This window comes from Pseudophryne corroboree, chromosome 6 (assembly GCF_028390025.1).
Source record: "Pseudophryne corroboree isolate aPseCor3 chromosome 6, aPseCor3.hap2, whole genome shotgun sequence".
Taxonomy (NCBI): Eukaryota; Metazoa; Chordata; class Amphibia; order Anura; family Myobatrachidae; genus Pseudophryne; species Pseudophryne corroboree.
This window is the reverse complement of record NC_086449.1, coordinates 626,118,115-626,141,153: the sequence shown is the minus strand read 5'-3', so window position 1 is coordinate 626,141,153 and position 23,039 is coordinate 626,118,115. Positions and strand designations below refer to the sequence as shown.

Genomic DNA, 23,039 nt, shown 5'->3' with positions numbered 1-23,039 from the left:
TGCATTCAAGACACTTCACATATTTACCCAATCAGCAGTCGGCGGTGCCAACAGATTCACTCCCCCACTCGAGCCTCCTCCTGGGAAGAGCATTCAGCCTCAGACATGTCGACACACTCGTACCGACACCCACTATCACACTGGGCTATAGGGGACAGACCCACAATAAGGCCTATTAGAGAAACACAGAGGGAGTTTGCCAGCTCACACCCAGCGCCCGGTCTTAAAGTATATATAATGCCCCAGACCTGTCAGCGCTTTTTATAAATAATAATTCAACACCAAATCTGCTGTGCCCCCCACCGTTTAGCACCCTGTTACTTGTCACAGAAGTGTAGGAGCGTCTCTGCAGCTCACGCTGAAGAGAAAATGGCGCTGATTAGAACTGGGAGGACCAAGCCCCACCCCCTTAATGGCGCGCTTATGTCCCGCTATTTTTTTATACTGGCGGGGGTCTGTATACAGTGAATATGCACTGTATATCACTTTTGCCAGGCTGAAATTGAGGTTTTATTGCTGCCCAGGGCGCCCCCTCTGCACCCTGCACCCATGTAGTGCCGCTTGTGTGTGGGAGCAATGGCGCGCAGCGAGACCGCTGCGCGGTACCTCTGAAACTGAAGTCTTCTGCCGTCTTTACTGAAGTCTTCTGTACTTCGGTTACTCACCCGGCTTCTTTCTTCTGGCTCTGTGAGGGGGACGACGGCGCGGCTCCGGGAACGAGCAGCTAGGCTATACCAAGTGATCAGACCCTCTGGAGCTAATGGTGTCCAGTAGCCTAAGAAGCAGAGCCTTTAACTCACAGAAGTAGGTCTGCTTCTCTCCCCTCAGTCCCACGAAGCAGGGAGCCTGTTGCCAGCAGTGCTCCCTGAAAATAATAAACCTAAATAAAGTATTTTCCAGAGAAACTCAGGAGAGCTCCCCTGTTGTGTGTCCAGTCTCTCTGGGCACAGAATCTAACTGAGGTCTGGAGGAGGGGCATAGAGGGAGGAGCCAGTTCACACCCATATAAAGTCTTAAAGTGCCCATGTCTCCTGCGGATCCCGTCTATACCCCATGGTCCTTTTGGAGTCCCCAGCATCCTCTAGGACGTATGAGAAAATATAGCAACATAATAGTGTGCTGTAGCACACCTGGCATAGCAAACATGAATAGACAACGGGACTGTCTGTCTGTAACAGGGCAGTAGTAGGATCTGGAAGAAGAGCGCGACAGCACAGTTGCAGAGTTCTGGAAACCCATCAGTTCGGGAGAAATGCCGGTTGGCAGGTACGATTACATTTCATGGTTTTACCAAAGTCTGCAAAATACCCAAATTGTTAAAGAAGAAATGAAAGAACAACAAGGGCCATTATCTTCAGGTTCTTACTAGTGTATAATATAAAGGAAAAAACATGAACAGACAATGGTCTCAAGCCTGTAATAGATCACGTCGGAAAGGTTATAAGATGAGTATAGAAGGAAATGACTGAAATCAATTGTCTGGCAAATCAGAAGACCAGCAATTCACTCATCTCTTCAGGTTGTGGCCGTTTCACATTAGTGATTAGTCAGTGTAATGTGCCCGCCAATAAATATTTCTTGCACACAATATAATTTGCGGTAGCAGTAACTCAATTCAGGAGTTACAGATTAGCATTTTAACATAATGCGCTGCTCATAAATAAAAACTTTCTACGGTCAATCACCCCTGCTTTGACATTAACGCTAGCCTGATAACAGCCCAATTCAGAGTAATTCATAGGTGAGGCTGATTATTATAGGAAGAAAACAATTATTATTTCAATCTGATATAACCTTGAGCACATAACAGCCAAAAAGGAGACGTGAAGAAGCCAGTGCATCCTATTCTTTTTGGCCATATAATTTGGCAGCTAATAATAATGATCATAGCGATTGCAGTGCAATTACTGCATGATATTTTTATTCCTTAGGCAGGTATGCTTGTGCATATTATTTTTTCTTTGCAAACTAGTTTATAAACTTCTGCATAAGATATCTTGCAGCAAAAAAAAGTTATTTGTTTTAAGTATATTTAAAATAAGAATCTAGGTACATATTTGGTTTCATTTGATAATAATAAAAGGATCAATACTTATATGGAGATTATAAGACCAGAAAAAAAATAGGATTTTAATTTACTTACCGCTAAATCCTTTTCTCGTAGTCCATATGGGATACTGGGAATCCAGTTAGTAGCATGGGGGGTAAAAACGGGTCTACTTGGAGCCATGGGCACTATAGAAGTTTGATAATGCGTGCTGGCTCCTCCCTCTATGCCCCTCCTACCAGACTCAGTCTAGGAAACTGCGCCTGAGGAGACGGACATACTTTGAGAGACGCAAATAGATAAGGAAAGTGGTGAGATTTCGAACCAGCACAACCAGAACAAGAGGAAAGCCATGCTAACCAAACTTTAAACCAGGAACAGCAACAGCTGAACTAAACCAGTGGTTCTCAACCTTGGTCCCCAAGTACCCCCAACAGTTCATGTTTTCCAGGTCTCCTCACAGGATTGCAAGTGAAATAATTTGCTTCACCTGTGGGTCTTTTATAATGTGTCAGTGAGTATTGAATACACCTGTTCAACTGCTAGGTGACTTAGAAAACATGAACTGTTGGGGGTACTTGAGGACCGAGGTTGAGAACCACTGAACTAAACAACAGTACTTAAACAAGTAACAGTGCAGGAAGAACGAAGCACTGGGCGGGTGCCCAGTATCCCCTATGGACTACGAGAAAAGGATTTACCGGTAAGTAATTAAAATCCTATTTTCTCTTACATCCTAGGGGATACTGGGAATCCATTTAGTACCATGGGGAAATACCAAAGCTCCCAAACCGGGTGGGGGAGTGCTGAAGTTCCTGCAGAACAGAGTGACCAAACGGATGGTCCAAGGTATCAAACTTGTAAAACTTGGCAAACGTGTTCGAACCCGACCAAGTAGCTGCTCGGCAGAGCTGTAATGCCGAGACAACCCGGGCAGCTGCCCAAGAGGAACCCACCGACCTAGCAGAGTGGGCGTGTACAGATTTCGGAATCGGCAACCCCGCCGTGGAATAACCATGCTGGATAGTGAGCCTAATTCAGCGTGCAATTAACTGCTTTGAAGCAGGACACCCAATTTTATTGCCATCATAAAGAACGAACAGCGAGTCCGATTTCCTGTGACGAGCAGTTCGCTTAACATATACCTTCAAAGCCTTTACAACATCCAAAGACTTTCAAGTAGTAGAGGTGTCAGCGGCAACCGGAATCACAATTGGCTGGTTGATATGAAACACCGACACCACCTTAGGAAGGAATTGCTGACGAGTCCTGAGTTCAGCTCTGTTCTCATGGAAAATCAAGTAGGGGCTCTGGTGAGACAACGCCCCCAGCTCCGATATGCGCCTTGCCTAAGCCAAGGCCAACAGAGTGACGGTCTTCCACGTAAGATATTTTACGTCCACTTCCTGTAACGTTTAAAACCAGTCCGATTGGAGGAATTGCAGAACCAAATTGAGATCCCAAGGTGCCGTGGGAGGCACAAAGGGAGGTTGGATATGAAGAACACCTTTCAAAAACGTCTGGACCTCAGGGAGAGAAGCCAATTGTTTCTGAAAGAAAATAGACAAAGGCCGAAATCTGAACTTTTATGGAGCCTAGGCGTAGGCCCACATCAACTCCCTTGGTGGAATGCCAATTCCACCCTCCCGGCGCTAATTAAAAATATCTCACAGGTGAATATGTATATAAAAAAGAGAGAGAATTCAACACACTGCAGCGTATGTTTTTAAGACTTAGTTAGAGTCTTAGGCATACAGGTACATACATAGATAGATATTTAAAACATCGCGCTGTGTGTTACCAATTTTTGCTATCCTAAATATAGGCAGTATTGAGTTGTGTATATATAGATAAATAAAAATATATAAACATATATTGTAAAAGTGGCTCTGTATATATCAGTGAAGAGATCGGGAGACGTCCGCAAATAACTCAAATAACATTTATTACATATACATACATAAAAACATGCATCTAAAATCTAAAACAATGATCACCTTTCAAGTATGCATAAGGCCAGTTTTAACTTGAACAAGGGAATAATCCCTAATTAGCATACAATATGTAAGGTTGATTAAATAGCTGCCTTGGTGACACTTTATGTGAATATAAGCTGAAGTCCTGAATAGACAGTGTGTAACACTGTAATATGTAGTCTTTGATACTGGGTCCACACACGGAATTGCTACTTTGTATGCCGGCGTCCTGGCTGTGATAGAAACAGTTCAGTGTGAAACTGAAAGCAGTATTTATAGTTACCACTGATTCTCCCTGCTAGGATGACGTATCCGTCCCTTTTCTTCACCCGGTGGTGAGGCAGTCACCGCCCCGTGTGATGTACGCCGGGATGGGATATCCTTATAGGTGGAACTGCAGACTCTCAGCCAAGGTGTACTCACAGCGGGCTCCGATATTTGCTAATCGGCCAGATAGCTGCGGTGCTGGATTGCCTGTGGCTGCAGAAGTTCACCACCTCTCCCGGATAGATGTATTAGCAGGGTGGGTAGTGGACGGTGATCAGTGCTCTCAGCTTCCCGTGATGGTATACCAGTGTAGGTTTTCAGGAGTGCAGTAACAACGCGTTTCGTCCCACAATGCCTTGGGACTTCCTCACGGGAAGCTGAGAGCACTGATCACCGTCCACTACCCACCCTGCTAATACATCTATCCGGGAGAGGTGGTGAACTTCTGAGAGTCTGCAGTTCCACCTATAAGGATATCCCATCCCGGCGTACATCACACGGGGCGGTGACGGCCTCACCACCGGGTGAAGAAAAGGGACGGATAGGTCATCCTAGCAGGGAGAATCAGTGGTAACTATAAATACTGCTTTCAGTTTCACACTGAACTGTTTCTATCACAGCCGGGACGCCGGTAATACAAAGTAGCAATTTCGTGTGTGGACCCAGTATCAAAGACTGCATATTACAGTGTTACACACTGTCTATTCAGGACTTCAGCTTATATTCACATAAAGTGTCATCAAGGCAGCTATTTAATCAACCTTACATATTTTATGCTAATTAGGGATTATTCCCTTGTTCAAGTTAAAACTGGTCTTAAGCATACTTGAAAGGTGATCATGGTTTTAGATTTTAGATGTATGTTTTTATGTATGTATATGTAATAAATGTTATTTGAGTTATTTGCGGACGTCTCCCGATCTCTTCACTGATATATACAGAGCCACTTTTACAATATATGTTTATATATTTTTATTTATATACTGTATATATATACAAACACACACACACACACACACACACACACAACTCAATACTGCCTATATTTAGGATAGCAAAAATTAGTAACACACAGCGCAATGTTTTAAATATCTATCCACATCAACTCCCGACTGCAGAAAAGGCAGGAAACGTCCCAGATGAAATTCCACCATAGAATATTGTATGCTCTCAAACCAAAAGACATATTTCTTCCAGATACGATGGTAATGTTTTGATGTTACCCCCTTCCTGGCTTGGATCATAGTCGGGATGACCTTGTCAGGAATCGCTCTCCTGGCTAGAATCAGCCGTTCAACTTCCATGCCGTCAAACGTAGCCGTGGTAAGTCTTGAAAAAAGAACGGGCCCTGTTGCAGAAGATCCTCTCTAAGAGGCAGAGGCCACGGATCTTCGATTACCATCTCGAGAAGATCCGCATACTAGACCCTTCGCGGCCAGTCCGGAACAATGAGAATTGCTTGAACTCTTTCCCTTTTTTTTCTTTTGAGAATTCTTGGGATCAGAGCAATGGGAGGAAACAAGTACACCAGCCGGTAGACTCACAGAGTTGTCAGAGCATCAACCGCTACAGCTTGTGGGTCCCTCGACCTGGAACAACACCGCTTGAGCTTCTTGTTGAGTCAAGAGGCCATCAATTTGTGGATAACACCACCGACACGTCAGCCAATGGAACACCTCCGGGTGGAGGTGTGTCTGCTGAGGAAATCTGGTTCCCAGTTGTCTACTCCCAGAATGAAGATTGCCGACAATGCCACGGCATGTTTTTCTGCCCAGACGAGAATTCTATGACATTGCGGCTCTGCTCTTCGTTCCACCCAGTCGGTTTATGTAAGTCACCGCCGTCACATTGTCCGAATGAACTTGAAAAGGCCTGATTCTGAAGAAGAGATGATGCCTGCAGAGTTCCAGGATGTTTATTGAAAGAACGATTTCCTGACTTGACCATCTTCCTTGAAACTGCACTACCTGGGTGACTGCACCCCAACCTCTGAGGCTTGCGTCTGTTGTTAGAAGAATCCAATTCTGAATCCCGAACCTTCGACCCTCCCCTAGGTAAGAAGTTTGTAGCCACCACAGGAGGGAGATCCTGGCTTTTGGCGACAGACGAATCCTCTGATGCATGTGAAGATGTGATCCGGATCATTTGTCTAACAGATCCAGCTGGAAGGTCCTCGCATGAAACCTTCCGTACTGAATTGCTTCGTAAGAAGCTACCATTTTCGACAGAAAGGCGGATGCACAGATGTACTGAGATCCAGGTTGGCTTCAAGACAGCCCGAACCATCGACTGGATTACCATTGGCTTTTCCAAGGGAAGGAACACTCTCTGAGACTCCGTGTCCAGTATCATTTCCCAGGAAATGAAGCTTCTGCGTTGGTTCTAGGTGAGATTTTGGTAGGTTCAGAATCCACCCATGATCCAGGAGTAATCTGGTCATGAGACGAACGATAGAAGGTCTATGACCCAGGTATCCTGGCAAGATCTTGTCCAGGTGTGACTGAAGAATTTTAGCCGGGCTCCCACCTGCCTGTCTCCCAGGCATCGCAGTCCACCGTCATGTGGAAGGCTTCGAGGAGGCAGAGCCAGGGCTCTGTTCCTGTGAACCAGCAGCCGCTGGTTTGCGTGGTTTACCTCTAGCACCTCAGGTGGTGCTAGAAGAATCTCTGGTCTTGCTCCGAAACTTTGCAGTCCGAAATTTCTATAAATTGGGTCCGGAGTAGGCTCTTCTAGCTATTGTTCCATGGTTCAAAGTGGACCCGTCTATACCCCCCATGGTACTAAATGGATTGCCAGTATCCCCTAGGACGTAAGAGAAAAAAATTATAAAAAGGAAGGTCCTTCGCGTATATTGCCACCAAGTATTTATGCATAAGCTAGAAAGGTACCATTAAACAAACTAAGGCAGTTGGCTAAGAGTCTACATTTATGGGGCACCCAATAGACTTGAAGCTTAGTATTGTTAATTTTTCCTACAACCCCTCTCCTAAGAGCAAACCATGCTGGCGTTTCAATTACTCATCCCCACTCTCCTTATTGGTTGGCAATGGGCAAGAGTGATGTGTAGTGAGGCTGGGGGTCTGTTACTACACAACTGAATCATAGCCAATCACAGACCAGGACAAACAGCAGTTGTATCCAGCATGGGCTTACATACCCCTCCTCCGCTTAGTTGTTCCACACAAAGTAAGACGTGGGAAGTAGAGTCAGGAGTCTCCCGTGATAGCAAATAGCTTTAAAAAAAATAAGAATTTACTCACCGGTAATTCTATTTCTCGTAGTCCGTAGTGGATGCTGGGTACTCCGTAAGGATCATGGGGTATAGACAGGCTCCGCAGGAGACTGGGCACTCTTAAAAGAAAGATTAGGTACTATATCTGGTGTGCACTGGCTCCTCCCTCTATGCCCCTCCTCCAGACCTCAGTTAGGGAAACTGTGCCCGGAAGAGCTGACATTACTAGGAAAGGATTTGGAATCCAGGGTAAGACTCATACCAGCCACACCAATCACACTGTACAACTCGTGATAACTATACCCAGTTAACAGTATGAACAATAACTGAGCCTCTCTCAACAGATGGCTCATACAATAACCCTTTAGTTAAGCAATAACTATTTACATGTATTGCAGAGAGTCCGCACTTGGGACGGGCTCCCAGCATCCACTACGGACTACGAGAAATAGAATTACCGGTGAGTAAATTCTTATTTTCTCTGACGTCCTAGTGGATGCTGGGTACTCCGTAAGAACCATGGGGATTATACCAAAGCTCCCAAACGGGCGGGAGAGTGCGGATGACTCTGCAGCACCGAATGAGCAAACTCAAGGTCCTCCTCAGCCAGGGTATCAAACTTGTAGAATTTTGCAAAAGTGTTTGAACCCGACCAAGTAGCAGCTCGGCAAAGTTGTAAAGCCGAGACCCCTCGGGCAGCCGCCCAAGAGCCCACCTTCCTCGTGGAATGGGCTTTTACTGATTTAGGATGCGGCAGTCCAGCCGCAGAATGTGCAAGCTGAATGGTGCTACAGATCCAGCGAGCAATAGTCTAGATTTGAAGCAGGAGCACCCAGCTTGTTGGGTGCATGCAGGATAAATAGCGAGTCAGTTTTTCTGACTCTAGCCGTCCTGGAAACATAAAGTTTCAGGGCCCGGACTACGTCCAGCAACTTGCAATCCTCCAAGTCCCTAGTAGCCGCAGGCACCACAATAGGTTGGTTCAAATGAAACGATGATACCACCTTAGGGAGAAATTGGGGACGAGTCCTCCATTCTGCCCTTTCCATATGGAAGATCAGATATGGGCTTTTACATGACAAAGCCGCCAATTCTGACACACGCCTAGTCCAAGCTAAGGCCAAAAGCATGACCACTTTCCACGTGAGATATTTTAGCTCCACGGTCTTAAGTGGCTCAAACCAGTGGGATTTTAGGAATCCAACACACGTTAAGATCCCAAGGTGCCACTGGAGGCACAAAAGGGGCTGAATATGCAGCACCCCTGTAACAACGTCCGAACTTCAGGCAGTGAAGCCAGTTCTTTTTGAGAGAAAAAGGTATAGGGCCGAAATCTTGGCCTTTATGGATCCTAATTTTAGGCCCATAGTCACTCTTGACTGTAGGAAGTGCAGGAATCGACCCCCCTGGAATTCCTCTGTAGGGCCTTCCCGGCCACACACCAAGCAACCTATTTTCGCCATATACAGTGAAAAAGTCTTGCTGTCACGTCTTTCCTAGCCTTTATCAGCGTAGGAATAACTGCATCCGGAATGCCCTTTTCCGCTAGGATCCGGCGTTCAACCGCCATGCCGTCCAACGCAGCCGCGGTAAGTCTTGGATCAGACAGGGTCCCTATTGCAACATGTCCTGACTGAGAGGCAGAGGCCATGGGTCCTCTGAGAGCATTTCTTGCAGTTCCGGGTACCGAGTCCTTCTTGGCCAATCCGGAGCAAAGAATATTGTTCACACTCCTCCGTTTATTACAATTCTCAGCCCTTGGGTCTGAGAGGAAGAGAAGGGAATATATAGACCGACTGGAACACCCACGGTGTTACTAGTGCGACCACAGCTATCGCCTGAGAGTCCCTTGACCCAGTGTAAAACCTTTTTTATCTTTTTATTGAGGTGGGACGCCATGTAGTCCACCTGAGGCAGTTTCCATCAATTTGCAAAACTGCGTGAAGACTTCCTGATGAAGTCACCACTTTCCCGGGTGGAGGTCGCGTCCACTCCCGGAATGAACACTGCTGACAGTGCGCTTACTTGATTCTCCGCCCAGCGAAGAATTCTGGTGGCTTCTATCCTCGCCACCCTGCTCCTTGTGCCGCCCTGGCAGTTTACATGAGCCCCTGCGGTCTAACTGGATCAGAACCGGTTGGTCGCGAAGCAGGAACTCCGCTTGACTAAGGGCGTTGTATATGGCCCTTAGTTCCAGGATATTGATGTGAAGGCAAGTCTGTTGGCTTGACCACAAACCTTGGAATTTTCTTCCCTGTGTAACTGCCCCCCACCCTCGGAGGCTTGCATCCGTGGTCACCAGGACCCAGTCCTGAATGCCGAATCTGCGGCCCTCGAGAAGGTGAGCACTCCGCAGCCACCACAGGAGAGACACCCTGGCCCTGGGGGATAGGGTGATTAACCGATGCATCTGAAGATGTGATCCGGACCACTTGTCCAGTAAGTTCCATTGTCCTTGCATGGAACCAGCCGAAGGGGATGGCCTCGTATGATGCAATCATCCTTCCCAGGACTCGAGTGCAGTGATGCACTGACACCTGTTTTGGTTTTCAATGGATTCCTGACCAGTGTCATGAGCTCCTGAGCTCTCTCTATCGGGAGATAAACCATCTTCTGGTCTGTGTCTAGGATCATGCCTAGGCGAGGCAGATGAGCTGTAGGAACCAACTGCGACTTTGGAATATATAGAATCCAGTCGTGTTGCCGTTTCACTTCCAGAGAAGGTGATACGCTGTCCAGCAACTGCTCTCTTGATCTCGCTTTTATGAGGAGATCATACAAGTGTGTGATAATAGTGACACCTTGCTTCCGCAGGAGCACCATCATATCCGCCATTACCTTGGTGAAATTGGTAATGACAATCCCGTACCGCAATTCTGAGGTACGCCTGAGGAGGTGGATAAATGGTGACACGAAGGTATGCATCCCTTATGTCCCGACTCATTTCAGGCATGCAATGACCGCTCTTAGCGATTCCATCTTGAACCTGAACCTTTTCAGGTATATGTTCAGGGATTTTAATTCAATATGGGTCTAACCGAACCGTCTGGTTTCGGGATTATAACATGGTCGAATAATAACACCCTCTTGTTGAAGGAGGGGACCCTTGACCACCACCTGTTGAAGATACAATTTACGAATTGCAGTTAACACTGGCTCCCTCTCTTGGGGGGAAGCCCGCCGGGTCCTCGGTGAGGGGGCATCTTCTCACAGTCCAGCCTGTATCCCTGCGATACAATTTCTATTGCCCAGGGATCTAACAGGGAGTGAACCCACTTGTGGCTGAACTTACGAAGGCGTGTCCCCACCGGGCCTAGCTCCGCCTGTGGAGCCCCAGCGACATGCGGTGGATTTTTGTAGAGGCCGGGGAGGACTTCTGTTCCTGGGGACTAGCTGTGTTGTACAGCTTCTTTCCTCTGCCCCCGGCTCTGACAAGAAAGGACGCACCTCAGACTTTCTTGTTTCTTTATTCGAAAAGCTGCATTTAATAATGTCGTGCTTTCCTAGGCTGTGCAGGAATATAAGGCAAAATATCAGAATTACCAGCTATAACTGTGGAGACCAGGCCAGAGAACCTTTCTCCACACAATCCTCAGCCTTCCATATGCCTCTTAAGTCGGCATCATCTGTCCAATGTATATTCTACAGGACACGTCAAGCAGAAATCGACATAGCTTTTGTCTCTAGGACCCAGTATACTCATGTCCCTTTGGGCATGCTTTATAATTATATATCTATCACTTAAGACAGCATCTTAAAATATTTATATGCATACTAGGGTCTCAATCTCTGCTGATAAGGTACCTGTCCACGCTGCCACAGCGCTATAAACCCATGCCGACACAATCGCCAGTCTGGGTAGTATACTAGAATGTGCACGCTATCTGCAGGATCCCTGAGAATAGCTAGTGCAAACAGGACACCCAAGGGGAAGATTCTCAACACATCCTGGCCCTAGTGGGGAAAGGATACAGCCTGAGAATTCTCTTGTGGGAAGCTGCCGTCTCTTGTCTGGAGATTCCCGCTCTTTTTCCTCATGAGGAGGGAAATTTACCTCAGCATTCTTCCCCTTAACATGTGTACTCTCGTGTCAGAGACAAATGAGTCATCAGTGATATGCAAATCATCTTTTATTCCAATAATCATATATTGAATATCTTTTAGCCCTCTTGGCTGTAACTTTGCATTATCGTAGTCGACAGTGGAGTTAAACTCTGTGTCGATACTTTGTTATTTTGGATAGTGAACATAGAGAGACTCTGAAGGACTCTGTGACATAGGGACAGACCAGGGTAGATTTCCTTTCTGTTCCCTAACCTTTTGTGCAATAATTTTACCTCAGCACTTACACATATCCAAACAGGTGTCGGCGTTGTTGACGGAGACACCCTCCCACACACTTATGCTCTATAACCTCCTTAGAGGAGCCTTTTACCTCAGACATGTCGACACACGCGTACCGACACACCACACACACAGGGATGCTCTATTTGAAGACAGTTACCCCAACAGGCCCTTTGGAGAGACAGAGAGAGAGTATGCCAGCACACACCACAGCGCTATATAATACAGGGATGTACACTATACTGAGTGATTTTTCCCCTATAGCAGCTTATATACACAGTTTTGCGCCTAAATTTATGTGTCCCCCCTCTCTTTTTTACCCTTTGTGTACCAGGATACTGCAGGGGAGAGCCTGGGGAGCTTCCTTCCAGCTGAGCTGTGAAGAGAAAATGGCGCCGGTGTGCTGAGGAAGAAGGCCCGGCCCCCTTAGCGGCGGGCTTCTGTCCTTTTATGTACTTTAATGGCGGGGGTTAATGCACATATACAGTTTATCAGACTGTATTATGTGCTTTTCGCCAAGTAAGGTAATCTAATTGCTGCCCAGGGCGCCCCCCCCAGCGCCCTGCACCCATCAGTGACCGGAGTGTGTGGTGTGCTAAGGGAGCAATGGCGCACAGCTGCAGTGCTGTGCGCTACCTTAATGAAGACCGGAGTCTTCAGTCGCCGATTTTCAACTTCTCTTCGTTCTTCTGGCTCTGCAAGGGGGACGGCGGCACGGCTCCGGGACCGGACGACCGAGGACTGGGCCTGTGTTCGATACCTCTGGAGCTAATGGTGTCCAGTAGCCTTAGAAGCCCAAGCTAGCTGCAAGCAGGTAGGTTCGCTTCTCTCCCCTCTGTCCCACGTAGCAGTGAGTCTGTTGCCAGCAGACCTCACTGAAAATAAAAAACCTAACAAATACTTTCTTTTCTAGGAAGCTCAGGAGAGCCCCTAGGGTGCATCCAGCTCTGGCCGGGCAGATACTAACTGAGGTCTGGAGGAGGGGCATAGAGGGAGGAGCCAGTGCACACCAGATATAGTACCTAATCTTTCTTTTAAGAGTGCCCAGTCTCCTGCGGAGCCCGTCTATACCCCATGGTCCTTACGGAGTTCCCAGCATCCACTAGGACGTCAGAGAAAATAAAATAAAAAGTTTCCTCCAAGATTTGAGGCATTTACAAAAAGAACAATGGGGCAGATGTATTAAGCCTGGAGAAGTGATAAAGCAGTGATTTGTGGAAGGTGACAACGCACCAGCCAATCATTACGGGTTTGAAAAATGCCAGATACAGTATGAGCTAATTGGCTGGTGCATTATCACTGCTTTATCACTTCTGTGGGCTTAATACATCTGCCCCAATGACTTTTGTGGCAGTTTCCCTTAAAGTACAATGGTATACCTATAGAAACAGGTGTGGGGAGAGTCAATTTTAAGGGCTTTGCCTGCTGTATGAAATGATGCAGGGTCAATCTTCAAAAAACATGTTCTAGTTCTGAGCTGGAGCGGACAAGGTCTTGTCTAATCTTTTTTTGTTCTTTTCCACAATGGGTACATTTCAGTTGCACTTTAATGAAGTAGTGCATTCTAGTAACACTGTGGGTTATTGTAGAAGCATACAAATATATTAAGAAATAACCCTTCCCCACAAAAGTGCATTATGTAATGAAGGCAGATGCAATGTCATCTAATACTAATGACTAACTCAACCATTGCTGCGGCCTTTCTCACTCCTGCGCTGTAGTTATATTGGCACTTTTCGGGATGATTAAATAAAAACATGGCTGATCACATTCCAACATCAAAAATTGTTGTTTTTTTTTGTTGGCAGTTGCCACACAAATTCTGCCTGTGACACCGTGGACTTTCAGAGGACAAAATGGTCTGCTTACTCTTACTAACACAGTAAATGAAATGTACCCAAAATGGAAAAAAAAAGTTTCATTATTGAAATTGAAACTGCATTCCCCAATGAATTGCTTACAATTTAGAAAACTAGGGAAAACATCAAATTAAACGGACCCATATTTATTTGACATAACATACAGGAGATCTATGCATTAGAACTCCCTCCCTCATCTCTGGAAAACTTAAGATATTCTACTTAGTGTTAAGTGTCATTGTCTGGACTGGAGATAATGTGTAATTACTAAGGGGTATATTCAATAAGAGTCGGGTCCATTCCGTCATGCAGTTGTCGGAATGGACCCGACAACCCCTATTCAAAAGAGCGCCCAAATCCGACTGTTGGATTTGGCCGTTCCCTGTTACTGCTGTCAGCGCTGCGGGTGCGCTGACAGCAGCAGAGGGAGCTGTCAGCAGCGCTGGGGGTGAGGGGTGAGCGGTCAGCGGCATCGGGGGTGAGGGGGGAGCGATCAGCGGTGCCGGAGGTGAGGGGGAAGCGGGGAGGTGAGCGGATGTCTGCGGCGGTGGGGGGAGCAGATGGAGTGGACGGGGAGAGGAGGAGACGGGGGAGCAGCAGCAGCAGCGTAGGCTCACGGCAGCGTCCACCCAGCTCCAGCAAGCGAGTCGTCGCTTGCTGGAGCCGGGTGGACGCTGCCGCTGGGTCCCTGCTCACCCCGCTGTTCCCCCGTTTACTGCTCTCAGATCAGTTATCTCAATCCGACTTTTTTTTAAAGTCGGATTGAGATTGTCGGAAATGGGGCTAAAACCTGTCGGGTTTGGCCCGGCTTCTGACAATGCACGCTGATAAGCCGCCGATCAGCGTGCATTCCAACAAGTCGGGTTTCACGACTTGTTGGAATAAATGAGGCCCTAATGAATAGGTCGGAACCCCTTCCGACCTAAAACTGTCGGAAGCTGCAGTGTTTCCGACAAGATGGCAGCTTTCGACAGTTATTGAATATACCCCTAAGTGAGCATATAATTTAAAAGAGGTGACTCCCAGTGTACATACAGTACATGCAAACATGAGACAATGCACTTCAAATAAACTCGCACAACTGTGGAAAAGGTCATGTTTTCCACAGTGCATGGTGTTATGGGTATCGCCAGACAATCAATACCAAAGGGCCACATTATTTTAAAAAGGGGCCTCCCCTGTTTCAAAATAGTGTACCCCTGGGTTTATTAACTACTTAACTGAGTAATATTTTTTTCAAAAACCGCTCAGAAATTGTAATTATTTTTTAATGATTAAATTAAATGTTCTTAACCTAATTTAAAGCACATCCAGCACACTTTTATTTTTAAACATCGCCACAAATATCGATGGTTGGAACATTGCGGTCATTAATGGTCTAAACATCTCAATCATCGAGACTTCAGTTTCCTGGCATGTGATCCTCTCTACAGTCTCCAGGGCTCCTCAGGGAAGGTGAGGGCTGTTTTATTTACATTTCCCCAGCGGCTACTAATGTCTGCAGTCGCTGGGTGGGGGGTGCTGTCGGGCTGAGTGGTAGCATGGCAGGCACTGAGGGGGGGGGGGGGGGGGGACACCAGGAAGTATAGGGGCCTTGCAGGAAGCTGCTCTTCCTGCAACTGCACAGTGAGCTTTCTGACAGGTCGCATCAAATGTGATCATGCCAGGACAAGGACAGCCTGGTGTGGTCACATCTCGTGCAACCATACCAGTCAAGTGGTTAAAGCCAGGATGGCGGAGGTCCTGCCTGTCGCAGGTATAACTTGTAAGGGGGGGGACATAGTTTGAAAGAGGAAACACCCCTATTTCAAAGCAAGATTATCCCCAGGTCTGTAGGCACCAGGGCAGACGCAATAGAGGACCCCCCCCTCGCTCACCCGCCCCTCACCCTCCATCTATTTTGTACACATACTTTTTTTCTGGAGTGGAGTATAAACTGAGCCCCTCTTGTTATGAGTAGATAGGATTATATAATTATGTGTGGCCTCTTCACTCACTGGTAGGAATTACAGATGGGGACTTAGCAAATTTGCTACATAAATGGACGTTCCAAAATTTGTAGATTGAGCTTTTACGTAACATTTCCACTTTTGCACAGTATGCACTTCTAGTTTGCAGAGGCATCTCTCATGAACTAAGTAGGCATGCAACTTCAAGTGTGCTGGATGAACCTTCTAGGTGCTACAATGCAAAGCCTGAGCATTGTGCAATTCCAGAGTACTTCAGAAATAAGGTTTTTTGTGTTACTGCTAAATTTTGCATTTCTGTACCTTCCAAGGCACGTACTTTATGGATATAATGTATTCGCTGCAAATACTAAGTCATGTATATGAATATTTTTGCATTGCCTTACTGAAGGGATAATATATATTATTTAAAAATGGGTAGATTTTCTAATTAATGTAGATTTGTTCCACAATAATTATTTTTATCTCTTGCTATAAAATGTTCTTTATCACTTGTTTTGAAACACTTGTATGTATTTATGACTTCCCACTACAAAATATAAAATGTTTCTAAGTGTGCCATCTACTATTCTTTTCTTATAGATGTGAAATGCGTCTGTATGCAGTCACTTAGGCAAGATATAAAATACTGCTCACTTTACATGAAGAAATGCTGAACATTACAAAGCTTTATGGTAGAAAATAAAATCAAACACGGTCTATTGCAAATTACAAGATGTGGGTACCTAATGTTTTCAAACAAATTTCCATGGCGTATATGATCAGCCTTTTTACTTCTTTTAATAAATGTTACCGACTACAAATACACACATAAGCAGGAGCAGCATTGCATACCAACCTGTCAACTTAATGAAGCATGATTAATGAGCAGATTTTAATTAAAGGGCTTATTGTTGTATGAGCTCACTTAGCAGGCCCACCCACTTAATATCACACTATTTTGAAATCGTTCCATAATGGAATGCATAGGAGTCATTGAAATGAAACATGCTAGATTGGAGTATCACCTCATATATACAACGTATAAAAGTAAGAAAAGGAAACCGCACTAGAGCAGTTGCTGCATGGCAGAGAAACAGGCCTTCCTTTACTGGACGGATACTTGCCATCTTATAACCCAACCCATTTGTGAATTCAACTTTTCCCCCAATGTAACTGGAGAGACTAAAGCAGACATTCTGACATAACTACGTTTCCTTTCTATTCTCAAGTCCTTAGTTGTGTAAAGTAGCCGCTTCTAAACTGGTTCAATTCATTTTTTGAATGTTTTTCAAACAAAAAAACACCTTTGAACCTTAAAAATACTGCATCAAGTCTGTATGGTCGTTTGCTGTGTCGTGATGTAAATGAAGACGGTCCTCGTGGTTCCAGGCTAGGAGAAAGGACATCCGCATCGCTCCAGCAGGATCATTTCCATGATTGAAATACTCTGTGAAAATAGTACATTGGTATACGTTTAGACTAACACATTACACCAGCTAACATGTACTGTTTAGGCATATACTACAGGAATAATAATGAACAGCCAAAAAGTCAGAAAATGGAAATCAGAATTAGGGACTGATGTATCAAGCAGTGATAAGCGTGGACAAGTGGAGCAGTGGGGAGGTTTCCCATACAGTAGCAACCAATCAGCATCTTCCTTTCATTTCACAGAATGTACTTAACAAATGCTACCTTGAAGCTGCTTGGTTGAAGAAGGGGGGGGGGTATTAGTCTCCATCTACATTTGTACACAATATAGAATATATCGGGAGAACAGATATCTTGGGCTGCACACTCTAATTCTAAATATAATGAGAGGTGCTACCATGCTGAATTTTGTAGTTCCACACCGAAAAGTGCAAAACACTCTCTATAGTACTAAGCAGTGCTAATCAGATTAATGATAATAAACTCTGCAATATAACAGAGTAAATCTGAGGTGGTTAGCAAAATGTTGGGTGAAAAATATGGGCCAACCGTGACTAGGTGACCTCATCTGGTGGGTCTCGAACACCAAGGAAAAAATGGGGAGGGCTGGACTGCACACCACACTACTAAAGATATTAAGAGGTGCTTCTAATACTATTCTGGAGGAAGAGAAATGCTGATACACACTACTAGCACTAAGAACACGGATAGTAAAAATAATTTAGATAAACCCTCACAATAAACATGGAGTATAAGTGAATTCTTAGCACACATTTGAGCAAATATGCGGGCCCATGTACCGCGGCCAGGTGACTCCATTACATGGGTCCCTAACATTTCTAATACTATCACATTATATAAATTTATCTAGGTCTTACCTGAAAATAGAGCCCTAATTAAGCATAGTATTAGAAGCCTCAGCATGATAGCAATGCTTAATATCTTTAGTAATAGTGTGTGCAGTCCAGCCCCTTTCCCTTTTTCCCTCTTAATAGGGGTAATTCCAAGTTGATCGCAGCAGGAATTTAGTTAGCAGTTGGGCAAAACCATGTGCACTGCTGGGGAGGCAGATTTAACATGTGCAGAGAGAGTTAGATTTGGGTGTGGTGTGTTCAATCTGCAATCTAATTTGCAGTGTAAAAATAAAGCAGCCAGTATTTACCCTGCACAGAAATAAAATAACCCACCCAAATCTAACTCTTTCTGCACGTTATATCTGCCTCCCCTGCAGTCCACATGGTTTTGCCCAACTGCTAAAAAATTTCCTGCTGCAATCAACTTGGAATTACCCCCAATGTGTGTACATATTGTACACTTGAAGGTGAGGCTTCTTCACTCGGGCATTGGCACCCCTCCCATTTACCCTAAAGTGTTTTGATTAGCAGAGGTTCCTACATTTCAAATCACACATTAATAACGGCTCTATTTGAAGGCAAGACCTAGATAAATTTATAGAATGTGATAGTATTAGAAATGTTTTGGACCTATATAATGGAGTCACCTGGTCGTCTTCCATGGGCCCACATATTTGTAAATTATTTTTACTATCAGTGTTCTAAGTTCTAGTACGCATCAGCATTTCTCTTCCCCTAACACCAAGGTTCAAGTCCAGGGCATAGGCTTTCCAGGTTAGCACAGGCCAACCGCTCCAAGGCATGACACTAATTAGAGGTTTAAGTGTTAAAAAGCTATGTGTTGAGTGTTACATAGGTGAGTGGAAATAATTAGAAATTTACAAAGTGCTACATTGACAGAAGATAATTAGGTGCTAGATTAGGTGTTACAATATGTCAATTGAATATATTTATTCGGGACTTACCAATCATAGTGCCTTACCCAATATGCAGTATGTAAATGCCAGAGATCCATGTTAATTAAAAACACCCTTGGACAGGTGGGAGGGGTGCCAATCGAAGCTGAAGAAGTCTCCACCTTTAAGTGTACCCTGGACTTGAACCTTATTTTAGGGACTCATCAGATTAGGACATCTGCTCGTGGTTATTTTCGACCCAAAATTATGCTAAGCACCTCAGTTTATCTCTGTTAGATTTCAGAGTTTATTATAATTATACTGATTAGCAGTGCTTAGTACTATAGATTGTGCATCTGCATTTTCTCTTTCTTTTCTGTGGTAAACTGATCCTGGATAGGGAGGAGAAAAAAGAAAGACTCTGTGTTGGGGCACACTTAGAAATTAATGAATTTATTAAAACTTAACTTGTAATATTAATATCACATAAAAAAGGAGATAGTTTAATACAAAAAAATGCTCAAGTACACAGAGTATACATATGAAAATAACAGTCTACACAGAAATATTGAAAAGTGTAAAGTGTAACAATACAGTAGATAGTAGATTAATAAAGATTCAAAAATTAATTAATTAATTAGAAAAATCGTTGACACGAATCAGGATAAACCTGATGGAAAATTAAGAGCACCTATGGTAAAAAATTTTTTTGAAAAAACAATTATATGCCTGAGTAGATCAAGGGAAATTAAGAAAAGTGAGATCACTATGGTAATGATTATGGGTTATTAGTGATCTATTAACCTATACGATCTAGAAAGAAGGCATAAGAAAAGGGTATAATAATAATATAAGTCAAAATTGGAATACCAATTTAGCTGATGGTGGTCCCCTTGGTGGAAGCTATGTTTGCTACACAGAAGATCCTAATGTAAGAAAACGTTTTCAATATTTCTGTGTAGACTGTTATTTTCATATGTATACTCTGTGTACTTGAGCAATTTTTTGTATTAAACTATCTCCTTTTGTATGTGATATTAATATTAAAAGTTAAGTTTTAATAAATTCATAAATTTCTAAGTGTGCCCCAACACAGAGTCTTTCTTTTTTCTCCTCCCTATCCAATTACTACTGACTCTGGGAGCACCACCAACCTACAATAATATTAGATACCTTCCTTAAGGATCTCTAAGTCTAATACTGTTGGTTATTTGAACAGGTTTTTACAATTCTTGTATAAATCTATGTTCTTTACTATAATACTCTTCTTGTGCGGAACCAAACCAAACCTCCCTGTTAACCTTGTAAACTGATCCTGATCAGGAATGTCACCCATTTTTTTGCAGTGCTGTATATCCTTCGATTATAAAAGCAGCTTGTTCTCTTTCCAGAGATAAGAGAATGTAGTGGTAGATCGCCTTCCCTTTATTATCTATTTACAGATATTGGCTTCAATCTTTTGTATATTTACATATTTTGTAGGTATCTACCACTTAGAACCTGAATGTAAATGTACATATGTTTAATACACATTAATGAGCTCTACAGTAAACATAGTGGTAATGCAAATGCTCAATGGATCAATGTAAAATGGCGTATACAGTATGAAAAATGGGCCAGGTACAACCCTAGAGACTGAAGGAGGGCAACCTTGTGTCTTTTTTTTATTTTTTTAAATAAACTTTATTAAGCACCGCAATTGCCGACATTTCTTTACAATCTGTACATAAAATATATTAACATGGCCAAAAGTGTGCATCCAAGCAGTACATAGAATCAAATACGGTAGCTATATCACAATGAAATAGAGTAATCAATATTGGAAGGTTATCCATTTACCAATGAAATAATATATAAATTGTCTGCCAGGACGCATTACCGTGGTGTAAAGTGATTATAACACTGCCATTCACCGTACACGTTACCAATTGAGAAGATGGAAAAAGGGGAGGGGGGGGGGATGAGGAGCCGCACAGGACCACAAGATCCGAACCCCAAAGTGTCATTTGTAAGCAAAAGGGGGAGAGCAAGCAACAATATTTCCTCATATGTCGAAGGGGAGATCACACGCGATTCTTCGCTGCAGAAACCACGTTGTGTTTGCAAGAGATTCTACTTTTCTATTCTGAAACTCCCTGGGTAGAGTGGGGATATAACTTTCCCATGTTTCAAAGAAAGGCAGAACCAAATGTTCCTTATTCAATGATGCTTCAATCCAATCCATGTTAAAAACATGGAATAGCTTATTTTTAAACATCTGTAGGGAAGGTGGAGAGGTAGAAATCCAACTTTGCAATATAGTCTTTCGGGCAGCAGCGCTTATAGCTAGCAGTAACTTCCTACACCCCCTAGCAATTCTTTGTGTAGTAGGTACTATCCCGAATATTGCCCATTCAGCGCTAAATGGAATGTAATTGACTAGGTGATCCAAGGAAAATTTCCTTACCGCCAACCAAAATCTCTGAAGCAAAGGACAAGACCAGAAGCAATGGAGGAAGTCTGCTTGAGGGGACATGCATCTTAAACAGTTATGAGAGGTAGTCATACCAGCCAAATATTGCCTACGGGGCGTGAAATAGGAGCGGTGAAAAATATTCAAGAACATCTCTCGATATTGCGCAGCGGGCAACAATTTACAGCAACTGCGAAGATTCTTAAGTAAATCGTCACACGACAAGGAGGGGAAGGAAGATATCCATTGACTAACCCCTGAAGTAACCCGCTCATGGTCCATATGTTTTCTCAAAATAGAGTAGTGCCAAGAAATAGCTTTTTTACCCGGTGGAGATGATCGAAGCATACTATCAGTAGCGTTCTGCCAATCCTGCTCTGAGAGAGCTCTGATAATTGAGCTTGCGTAATGTTGCGCCTGGAAAAATGCCAAAGGGAATCTTGGAAGAACTGGGTATTTTTCCCTAGCCTGTTCAAACGTCAACAGACGTTTAGAGGAAATATCGACTATACTGCCTACATCTTGTACTCCCTCCCTCCTCCATAATGTAAAAGGGAAGGATGCTAATCCGTTTTGAAAATCCGGGTTAGACAAAAATGGTAGAAACATGGATTTATGTGCATTTAAATTATTTTGATGGTGTAGTATATGCCACACTCTTCTCGTGGACCATAACAATGGATTCTCTCGTAATTCCTGATCAATTTCTGCGTCATGTTTATGTAAGAAGGTAATTAAATTACCCTCCGACAGAAATTGTTTATCTAAAAATGAATCTGTGTAAATTTCACCATTGTGTAACCAGTCGCGCAAATGTCGTAAAAGAGATGCATGATTATAGTGTGTTATATGCGGAAAGTTAATACCTCCATTGTCTCTGGTTTGCTGCAACTTCACCAGGGCGATCCTGGGACATTTACCTCTCCATAGAAACCTTCTGAATAAAGCATTAATCTTTAGAGTGTCCCTTTGCGTCAAAAGGAGTGGCAGAGATTGAAACAAATAAAGTAAACGTGGAAAAGTAACCATCTTTATTAGACTCGCCCTTCCCAAATAAGATAACAGGAGATGGCTCCACCCCTCAAGCTCCGCCCCGACGGAAGAGATTGCTCTGGTAATGTTCAGCCGGTAGAGAGCCGATGGCAATTTTGGTAATTGAATTCACAAATAGGTGATGTGGGATTTGGCCCATGACAGCGGTAAATGACTACTCCATGCAGGCCGGATTACCCCTGGCCTCAAAAATAAGCCCATAGACTTAGACATATTTACCTCAAAGCCTGAGACCCGTCCGAAATCAGTCAAGATATTTAAGATTGCAGATAAGGAGTCCTGAGGGTTAGATATATGTAATAGGACATCATCTGCAAAGGCCATGAGGCGGACCTCCACTGTGCCGATTTGGATTCCCTGAAAAGAGGTGAAAGTTTGAAGGATTCGAAAGAGCGGGTCAATTGCCAAGTTCAACAATAGGGGCGAGAGTGGACAGCCCTCGCGTGTACCTCTTTGCATATTTATTAAGGGGCACATACTCCGTTGACAATCAAGGATGTAGTGGGCGAGGAGTAGAAATACTGAATTAGTTGTATAAATGATGGGGTGAATTCACGTTTCTCAAGGACTTTAAACAGATGAGGCCACATCACTGTATCAAAGGCTTTATGGGTATCTAAGCTAAGTAGCATACAATCAGGATTTGTGGAATGAGAAGCGGCAATTACTGACGCAAGGG

The 23,039-nt window shown here is 44.1% G+C and overlaps 1 protein-coding gene across 1 annotated transcript in view; it reads right to left on the bottom strand.

The window, feature by feature from the left end:
* Positions 1-16,456: 16,456 nt before the first annotated feature.
* Positions 16,457-23,039, bottom strand: part of PRELID2 (PRELI domain containing 2) — a 263,904-nt gene continuing 257,321 nt past the window's right edge. Inside the window, exon 6 of the mRNA XM_063928118.1 lies at positions 16,457-17,121. Coding sequence (XP_063784188.1) covers positions 17,065-17,121 — 57 coding nt within the window. The 3' untranslated portion in view covers positions 16,457-17,064. The remainder of the gene's footprint in view (positions 17,122-23,039) is intronic.